This window comes from Scomber japonicus, chromosome 4 (genome assembly GCF_027409825.1).
Source record: "Scomber japonicus isolate fScoJap1 chromosome 4, fScoJap1.pri, whole genome shotgun sequence".
Taxonomy (NCBI): domain Eukaryota; kingdom Metazoa; phylum Chordata; class Actinopteri; order Scombriformes; family Scombridae; genus Scomber; species Scomber japonicus.
This window is the reverse complement of record NC_070581.1, coordinates 19,360,198-19,370,374: the sequence shown is the minus strand read 5'-3', so window position 1 is coordinate 19,370,374 and position 10,177 is coordinate 19,360,198. Positions and strand designations below refer to the sequence as shown.

At 40.5% G+C, this 10,177-nt stretch overlaps 1 protein-coding gene across 1 annotated transcript; it reads right to left on the bottom strand.

Moving 5' to 3' along the window:
* Positions 1 to 1,906: 1,906 nt before the first annotated feature.
* On the bottom strand, positions 1,907 to 9,655 carry tktb (transketolase b). Its single transcript, XM_053317244.1, has 14 exons — positions 9,418 to 9,655; positions 7,108 to 7,225; positions 6,887 to 7,000; positions 6,661 to 6,758; positions 5,429 to 5,620; positions 4,893 to 5,020; positions 4,601 to 4,797; positions 4,250 to 4,414; positions 3,708 to 3,864; positions 3,492 to 3,622; positions 3,307 to 3,390; positions 3,093 to 3,189; positions 2,807 to 2,926; positions 1,907 to 2,711 (listed from the first exon to the last, which is right to left on the bottom strand). The coding sequence occupies exons 1-14, from the start codon at positions 9,522 to 9,524 to the stop codon at positions 2,539 to 2,541; spliced, it is 1,881 nt and encodes a 626-aa protein (XP_053173219.1). The 5' UTR covers positions 9,525 to 9,655; the 3' UTR covers positions 1,907 to 2,538.
* Between the last annotated feature and the right edge of the window lie 522 nt (positions 9,656 to 10,177).

Sequence of the window (10,177 nt, the reverse complement as noted above, 5' to 3'; positions counted from 1 at the left end):
CCTCTCTGACTCACAAAAACCTCAGAGAACTTTGCACTTCATGAGGCATTAAAATGGCCAACATTAAATACTGAAAATCAACACGTCATTAACACAGGACTGGGACCAGGCGGTTCTGCTATTGATTAAGTTTGATTGATGGTAGAAGTTTGATTGATGGTAGAAGTTTTTCACAAGCCCCACAGAAAGACTGGTGTCTACACTTTATTAAATTGTATGCTTATACTGGTTCTTTCTTCATTACTGTAATTTGTGTGTATATACAATCACAATGTGAAGCCATTAGGGATATTTGGGTTCAGTGTGAGGAGGTTGTGTTATTAATGATGATGTATTTACATATTGACTTTTAGCCTGGGGGCAGAAACAGGTGCAGCATCAAACATTCTTCAGCATTTAACTGCTGTGTAGCAACTGAAACAAAATGTCCAAAACATCTTAACAGAATAACAATAAGAGAAATGGCAGTCGCAATTTCAAAGCCTGAGGTAATATCCACAGAATGCTTGTTTGTCAGAAAAAAAACAAATATAGTCAGCCCTCACAGAAAAATGTATATCACTTCTTTAATGATGAAGAACATATGTGTTTCAGCCCTAGGCTTTCCTCAGGGTGTTCAGCACTCTGCTTGTTTGTCAGACCAACAGTTAAAACCTCAAGTATTTACTCTGCTAAAGCAAAAGACAAACATTAGCAGTAAACCTCACAATTGAGAAACTGTAACCAGAAAATGTTTCAATTATCAAAATAGAGCTGAAATGATGAGCTGATTATAGGAAAATGAATCAGCTACTATGTAAAATGTGCCTTTCCTGTTTTCAGCCTGATGGAAATGAGTCAATGTAAAATAGTTGACTTCTCCTGAGTAAAAATGTTTCAATCTCTGATAATAATGCTTAACACTTTTAAAAATGCGAGAACAGGGTCTGAAGGAAGAGAGAAACAGGAGGGACCACCTCTAGTTTGTATTGCAGTCAATGAGAGTTGGAAAACACTCACTATCAATTAAGGTTTACAGCTAAAAAAAAATATGACTACAGGAAATACATTCACAAAAAGGTTTCCTGTATGCCAGTATTTTATGCTGTTTCTGTGTTTGAGATGACTCAGTTACAGAGGAGAGGGAAGGGATCTTAACAGGGTGATGAAGTTCAATTAGCCTCAATCAATCTCAATGAGGAGCACAACACTTAGTGAATGTCAAACCCAGAATCTTGCAATTAGGAAAACTTGATCATTAACAGTGTTAAGCCAGAGCCAGCAGGGGATTCCTGAACCACAACTCAAAAACTTTTGAGGAAAAATTGATTTGTCAAAAACGAAGCTTCTACCTCAGAGCTTTGTGCATTAGTGGCAGCAAGACTTGCTGAGCATTAGGATGTACAATATGTGTACAGAGTGTTTGAAGGAAGAAAGAATCTGTAAGTTGAAGTCATGGGAGAAACAAGATAGTATTGCAGTCAGTGTGAGTGACAGCCCTCTCTACCAATGTAGGTTTCAATCACAAAAAATATACATCCTGTGGGAAACATATTTTGAGAAAGGCGGCTTGTGGCAAAGTTTTAAAAAAAAAGGTACATGTGCCTTTTTTTTCCCCCAGGTCTAAAAATAGTCCTTTTTCCCTAGCACAAAGTGTGCAGCAGTTGAAAAAGTCAGAAAAAGAACCCAAAAAGTACAGAATGTGAAGTGATAAGTAGTAGTAGTAGTAATGAAGTGTAAGAACAGTGCAATTCAAATCACAATGAGAGAAAGTTGCAGGTCTGGTTAAGTTGAACAAGAACTTTTGATAAGCAACATCTGTATGCAATTTCATTACAATCCCCCCCCACCCCCCCAAAGTGGTGGATAAGTACTGTCATCTATTGAGCCACACTGCAAGCATGGCTAAAAGAAACAAAACAATCAATGGCATTGGGTTAATTATTTTTAATTCAACACAGCAATAACAGGATGACATGGGTTACCTGGTACACCAGTAACATTGTGTGATATGAGCGGTTGGGAATCATTAGAAGAATGTTCAAATACACAACTGGTTAAACTCACGCTAGGTGTTTGAAGAAATGGCTCTCTATCACTATGCTTAGGCGTTCAAGGCTGTGGTTGAACACAACTACAGTAAGGGATCTAGTATATTAGATTTATAAGAAACAGTAACAGTTCATAGAAAAAGAGAGCCAGCCAAGTGAGAAGACATGAGACATGTTTTAAGGAATGTGGTAAAACGCAGGGTGGAATGCAGATGGCCTGACAGTTCAATGGATCAGAACCTGGATGGGCTGCAGGTTCACTGACTGTCAACATGCCACATTTACAGTATTCAGTGATCTGAGCCACTTGTAAGACGGCACACTATACTCACATCTCTATCAATCTGTGACAGAATATAGAGCACACTGCACTCAAGTCAAAGACATAAGATGGCACAAGAGCACAGTCAAGTTAACAGGTTTTTATGTGATTGTGCCAGGTAGCTGCAAGTTGGGCAGAAAGGTGGTAGAAAGGGAACAGCAGTGAGTGGGAGATCAGGTGCAGTCCTTAGTTAGCAAAGGTCTGACGCACTGCCTGGGCAATACACTTGGCACTGATGCCGAAGATGTCCAGAAGCTCTTGGGGCTTTCCGCTACGAGGAACACCGCTCACTGCCAGCCGAGTCACGACAATGCCGGGCTCAGAGCCCACTGCTGACAGCACTGCTTCACCAAGACCACCTGGACACAGGAGAGAAATCATCAAAATCTGTGTACTCGACCCTCCAAATTCTGCACTGGCATGTTGAAGCACAAAAAAAGAAAAGGCAACTCACCCTCCTTGTAGTGGTCTTCCACAGTGATGATATGTCCTCCTGTGGCTTTGGCACTGGCCAAAATGGTAGTGGCATCCAGGGGCTTGATGGTGAATGGGTCAATCACACGAATATTTTTCCCTATAGGAAGTTATCAAGAAATTACAGATTGTTTATCAGACAATTCACACTAAATGAGCAGCTGATAAATCCATCCTCTGATTAACCAAACACTGGAGTGTTATGAAATGGACATCAGTCTAATGTCTTTATGCAGCATATCCACTAGAGGGCAGTGTAGGTTTACCTTCCTTGGCCAGCATATCTGCAGCAGCAAGGGCCTCATGCAGAGTGACACCTGCTCCAATCACAGTCACCACATCACTGTCAGACTGGCGCACCACCTATGACATATATACACAGTTATTTATTTATTTATATTCTGTGACATTCTCATTTCATTGTTTATATTCACATCTTGAATAAAGATTAATGTGTAAAATGATGTTATTGATCATAACCTTGGCTATTCCCACTTCCAACTTCTCATCTGGAGAGTAGATGACTGCAGTGTCTGGTCTGCTGGTACGGATGAAACAGATACCCTGAGAATAAAGAGAGTTGGTTATAACATAAGACTGTTACTCCTACACCATTATGGAGGACGGAACGCTGGACAAGCACTACAGAGAGATGGCTTACTAACCTTTGTGTTGGCTGCTAGCTCGACAGCTCTCTCTGTGGACACTGCATCACTGGGATAGAACACAGTACATGTTGGGATGGCACGGAACATGGCCAGGTCCTCCAGGGCCATCTGGGAAGGACCATCCTCACCTGCAGGCAGAGTTAAGATTGTTTAGGACAGATCACACTCATTCTGTCCTATAGAAAACCAGAAGCACTTCATCTTAAATCTTACCAATGGAGACTCCGCAGTGGGACCCTACAAGGTTGACATTTGACTGAGAGATGGCTCCCATACGAATCTGGTCATAGGCTCTAGAGAAGAAGGCAGCAAATGTGCTTGCAAACGCAACTGTGCGGTCACGGGTGGCACAGCCTATGGCCACTCCAACCTGCAGCGAGGAGCACAGACATCATTGATCTGGGTTAGTCTTATTGAAAGTGGATGTGATTAAGCAAATGTTTAAGTATGGATGCTCACGTAAACTGGCCACAAGTGACAAGCAGGGATTATCAGACTAGAGAATGAATAGTAACAGATTAGACCAATTTAGAGCAGGTTATGGTCGTTACGAGTGTAGAGTAACTATATTTATCAGTCTTTCATAACTTTTAAGACTTGACAAGCCAGTGTTCATAATCTGATTACTGTAGGAACTTATGCAAATATGAAAGTTATACAAGTTTAATAGAACTTAATTGATCAGTTGTTAAAAATATGTAGCTAGACTAAAAGCAAGTATTCAAATCACCACTGAAGAATGACATATTGTGTACCATGTTCTGTTCAGCAATGAAGCATTCAATGTAACGTTCAGGGAACGCCTTCTTGAAGGTCTCTGAAAATGTAGAGTTTTTGGTGTCTCCATCCAAGGCAACCACTCTCTGGCTCGACTGGCCAAGCTTGGCCAAAGCAACACCGTATGCACGCCTTGTTGACATCTGACAGGGTAAAAAGGAAATTTATGTAAGCAAAGACATATTGACATCGTAATTAATATAACATTCTATATTTATAATTACAAAAAATAAAAATAAAAAATGCATCAAGAAGAAAAACTATTCTGCTCACATTATCTTCAATTCATTCAAAGTACATACACTCAAGTGACATTTAAAAAGAGGTACCTTATCTCCCTTTTTGTATGCTGGGGCTGCAGGCAAGGAAATGTGGCTTAGGTCTGCAGGTTTTGTGTCATCACTGGGCAGCTCAGGGGACAGGGTCTTGTTGGGCACCTGGATCTGTGACTGCAGGTCATTCAGGAGCTCATCCACCCTGTCCTTAGGGATGGGCTTTCCATGCCAGTTGTCAAGATCCTCAATATCTATAGCAAAGGGATGAACACATCTCAAATCAAATTCAGGGACTAGAATAAAATAGTTTGGTGAATATTTTACTGACCAAAAGAAAAAAACTTACTTTTGAGTCCTTTGCCCTTGAAGGTCTTGGCAACAATGCAGGTGGGTTTGCCCTTGACCTGCTGAGCCTGCCAGAAAGCTTTGCATAGCTCCTCCACATCGTGACCGTCCACAACATATGTGTTCCACCTACACAAACACGGCTCATGTTTAAACAGCAGCCCAATCATCATAACAAATATTAACCCGAAAAACACAGGGATGTATTAACTTCAGTCCAAACAAGCCTTGAACTTATTAACTGAGGGAAAGAGAGCACAGAAAAAAAAGTGGTGAAGAAGCCAAAAGGAGCATAGGACAACACTCAGGAAGGAAGCATATGAAAGCATGTGATAAAGGCAATGTGCATGAAAAGCTATTTCAACCCAAGAAATAAGAACATGAACCCCCCCCCCAGCAGTCTTTTGAAACTGAGGAATAGTAAGGTGCTGACTGGATGGACAAATGAATATGACCAGAAGGATTGTTTGATTTTGAAATGAGATAAAAAAGTAATGAAAAGTAAAGAGTAATGTAAAGCTGGAGGTTGCTACTGACCCAAAGCCTTCACAGCGCTTGCGATAGGTTTCCATGTCATGCTTCAGGGGTGCAGCCTCACTCTGACCGAGCCGATTGACGTCCATGATAGCCACTAGGTTGTCCAGCTTGTAGTAGGAGGCAAAGGCCATGGCCTCCCACACTGAGCCCTCTGAACACTCGCCATCACCCATCATGCAGTACACGCGGTAACTACAAAAGGAAGTGGGCAAATATTAGCATACATGACACCTTGAGTGGACTACTCAGGAAAAAAGTAAACAGATCACATGACTACAGGGGTCTTGCCCTGGGTGCAGTTCAGTATAAACCACTGGATGAAATGCTGTTGTGGCATCTTAAACTGATTCATTATACCTTCTACCTTTCACATTTTATTACACGCTTGAAGATTCTAGACAGATCAGAATTGTTTATAAAGAGAGCAAAGTGACTATGAAATAAGATCAGGGAACAACAAACTGAGCTGTGATGCCTTCTTAATCGCACTAACACTAACTAATTGATTGCACTAACTGCACTATTATATTGCAATTGCAGTTTTTTCTACTGTAGCAATATTTATTGTATCTACTGTATGTCATCTTTGTACTTTTAACTTGTTGGGTTTTATGTCTTTACTGTCTCAGCCTTTTTACTTCTTCGTTATGGTAGGCAACTATCAAAAGGAAATTCCTTGTTTTTTACTAGGCCAATAAAGCACCTTTGACCCTTTTTGACCGTTGAAATTAATTGTAGTGGATATGAATATATTCCAATTAGCAACAGATTGGTGGGAGCATCCCTGTGAAATAGTTTCCATTAGTCTCGAGGGGAAATCTAGATCTTTCAGTATTTCTTGTTCTTTTTGTTACCTAGAACATTATGCTATGGCAACACTGCATTAGCCTTTTGGCCTTGCTGCAGGTTCCAGCAGGAGCAATTTAATGCAATTACAACTGCACTACTAATGATTCATCAGATAAACAGATTACAGTGCATCAGGCACCACAGGAAACCAAACCAACTCCATGCCTACTAGTCTGGAGAGTAAAGACATTACACTCCTGTTAAAATAATATTAGGTCAACAAGACATATGTATGACGTTATAAGTCTAGAGGGACATCAGCCTCCTGCAATGTATTAATCCACTTAATGCAATACAGAAGCATTCTCTTTGAACTAATAGATAAAGATAGATCAGATCAAAATATAAATGTAAGTCTTTTTTTTTTTTCTACACACACATACTTGGATTTATCAAAGTGTTTGCCAGTGTAGGCCATCCCACAGGCAGCCCCGAGACCCTGTCCCAGAGATCCTGTAGCCACATCAACAAAAGCCAGTTTCTGGTGAAGAGGGGGAAAAAAAAAAGGAAAAGGATTACATATGATGTAGACACACACACACACACACACACACACACACACACTTTTCTAAATAAATATGAACAAACAACTCAGAGTTCCTGACTTACTGGTGTGGGATGCCCCTCCAGTTCACAGTCAATCTTACGCAGGTTGAGAAGGTCAGACTCCTTCACGTAACCAGCCTCTGCCCAGGCGGCATACAGGACAGGAGCAGCATGGCCCTAAAGACAGAGGGAAAAAAGTCTTTATATAAAAAAAAAAGACACCAAGGTGTGTTGACCAACTACAGAATAAAATTCTGTAACCAAAAAAAATTTTTTTTACCAACCTTTGAGAGCACAAAGCGGTCGTTACACTGGTTGCGAGGGTCATCCGCTTTATAGCGCATGGTGTGGAAGAAGAGCACAGACATGAGCTCTGCTGCACTGCAGCATGATGTAGGATGGCTAAAAGAAAAAAGAAACAACCCATTAGTGAGTTTACGGTTAACCTGTCATTATGCAAAAGAAAGAAAAAGTCCACACCATGCACATACATGCATTTGTTGCTACATTCAGGAATCCTTATAACTTGGGTTTGGCCCATGAAATGTCAGCCATTACAATTCATTAAAAGCACTTTTAGTTTGACTGTAAGACCTCTATACAAACAAAAGCAAAACAACTGGTCATTCCAGGAGAACATTAAGTCTTGACAAACTTTCAAAAAAGTCAGTTTTACAAGAATTTATATTGTTGAAGACAGTCCGTTATCTTTCGGGATTAGGAATATCACTTATGTCAATAAAATGTTAATTTGGAGCACAACCATCTCAGTTACCACACTTCAGAGCTTTTAACTAAAACAGGATGGGCAAACTTAAGAAACTGTTAGTTGCTGCATAGTGGTCAGAGTATTGAAATAGGCATGTTTGGAAATCCCACTTTACCCAACAGCATCTCAGCTTCCCTATGTGGGTTAAGCTTAAAATGGCATCATTTCAACCATGCCTGCAACATACCAAATTATCTTATTCAAACAAACACACCGTTAAACATGTCACTGTTAAATTTTTAATATCAAATAAAAATAAAAAAAGGCCCAGTGCTTTGTTTACCCATTGTCCTTCTGTTGAGGGAGAACCTGCTAGGGAATGAAGTATATTCGTAAGCGCCACAACAAAAGCCATCACTCAAGTCCAACATGTTCAGTTAGTCAAATACTGACAATCATCTGCTGAGTATCAGGTGCCAAAAGTGAAAGGCATCTTTTGTTAACAGACAGCAGTATGACACCATTTGTAAAGGTCTCATACTCAACAAAGAATAACCCCCCCATTTCCATGAAAAATGACAAAACAGGTTTACCAAACAAACATTTCCTTGTTGGAGAGGTTTTCGTTGCATCACAATGAGGAAACTACACAATCAAGGATTGCCTGGAGGATTAACTGTAAACGTGAGTAATACTGATAACTATGGAGGCAGTCTTTATGTTATGTACCGGGTCAGATTTATGAACGCTACAAATAAGACAATACAATGAGTCATGCTTTTGACTGTACATTTACAAATCTTGTTTATTTCCCTGGCAATCTGTTTTAGATTTTGAAGGCTGTGAAACAAGAATGGAAACATGTTATAGCAGCTGTCTTCTCATGTAGGATGAATCTATTTAGCAAAAAGAAAAAAAGTCCTCCCTACACAGAATTTAACAGGTTACTGGTGATAGTTCACGAGACAACCAGATGGTGATAATTTAGTGCCCATTATTTGAATTACAGGCCGATTAAACTGAGGAAGTTCTAGTTTTGGAGGGGCATACACAGACTAATTGTAATCCAATATTAGAATAGTCTCTGGAGCATTAAACGTACAAAGTACACAATTGTCTACATGGACCGGACACTCTGGAGACTGCTGGTAACCCCTGCAGAAGCTGTTATCTCATCGAGGGAAGAGGAAGACTTCTGGGAAAACTAGGGCACTTAAGATGAAGCAACACCACACAGGTGCCCTTTTGACCAGACAGTAGTTATCACCGTTGACTCAGATTTTCTGAAAGCAACTGAACAGTGTGTGAGTGCATTTGTGTATGAATCTGTGTTGAGGCATTTAGGATGCATCTGCAACTTTAAAATTAGAGCGTCAAACTGGCCACGAGATATCTTACGTACTTTCGCACGATCATGTGATCTTTTTGTGTTAGCAAACAACTAGTTACATACTGTGACTTCACAAATAACTTATTAAAACATTTTTCAGCTAGGCAGCACCGACTGTAAATTAACTAATTCAGACAGTCGGTACCATAGACTGTATAAAAGAAGTACAGACACTGCTATCCGTTTCCACTCGCATCAAACACCTACGGCTTGTTAGCATATGCTAGCCTTAGCTTAGACGGTATTATCAGACAAAACTTCACCCGCAAAGTGACATAAACCTTTATGCAACAGTTTTATAATGACTTGCACGTTGTCTGCTGTAGCTGCGTCTAGTTAATCTGCAGCACGTGCGACCAGGCCCCGCAGGTGAGCCGTGCTTCCACTGCTGGTGAGGTTACTAACTTTGACAACATTTTTTTTATCTGTATATAATGTAGAAATGTGATTGTTACATAACTCCAACTGACATATGACACTTTGAATAACATTTACCCAGAGTTGGAGGCGCATGTTGCCTTGATGGAGTGGATCCTCAGCTTGTTGGCGATGTCCTTCAGCCCCTGCAGAGTCTTCTCGTCGGGTTTGTGGTAGCTAGTCATGGTTTATCGGTTGTTTCTTTCGGTGCTTGAAAGAGTTATTTTTAAATTAAACGGTTGCTTCCCGGTGTCGGAGGTTCAGTGCAAAGCTGGGCCACGCCGCTGTGAGCTACCCGGTGCAAGTACAAACCGAGGAGGAGGAGGACGGTTGCAGAGGAGGAGACTTAAATCTGCTCAAACAGCCACTCCCACCTAATCCAGCCATTGGAGGGAGAGTGGTGGTGCAAGTTTCTGCTTTCAAAAATCTCCCTCAGCTCATGAAAGATACAGATCGAAGGCATCTGAGGTTTCCTGGTATCAGTTCTCTCTTTTTAAAATGAGAAATTCACCAAAATATTACTAACATAGCTGTGGAGTGGACATAGGTCTGGAAATAATCAATAAAGGTAGCTTCAACATGGAGAACTAAATATTTGTGTATATACTGTTTGTTTTTTAATTATGAGGAAACAGAGGTGAACAGCTGACTTCCTGGTTGTGGCAACAGCGTGATGGCACGGTGTGGATATATTATTTTGGATAACTGCTATTAGAAACACTTATCATTATCATAACATTAAGCATTACCTGATAAAATGTGCATATTGTGTACTTACTCAACATACCTCAGATTTCCATGTCACTGTCCCTTTAAAACTGAAGTTGGATGGCTGCCA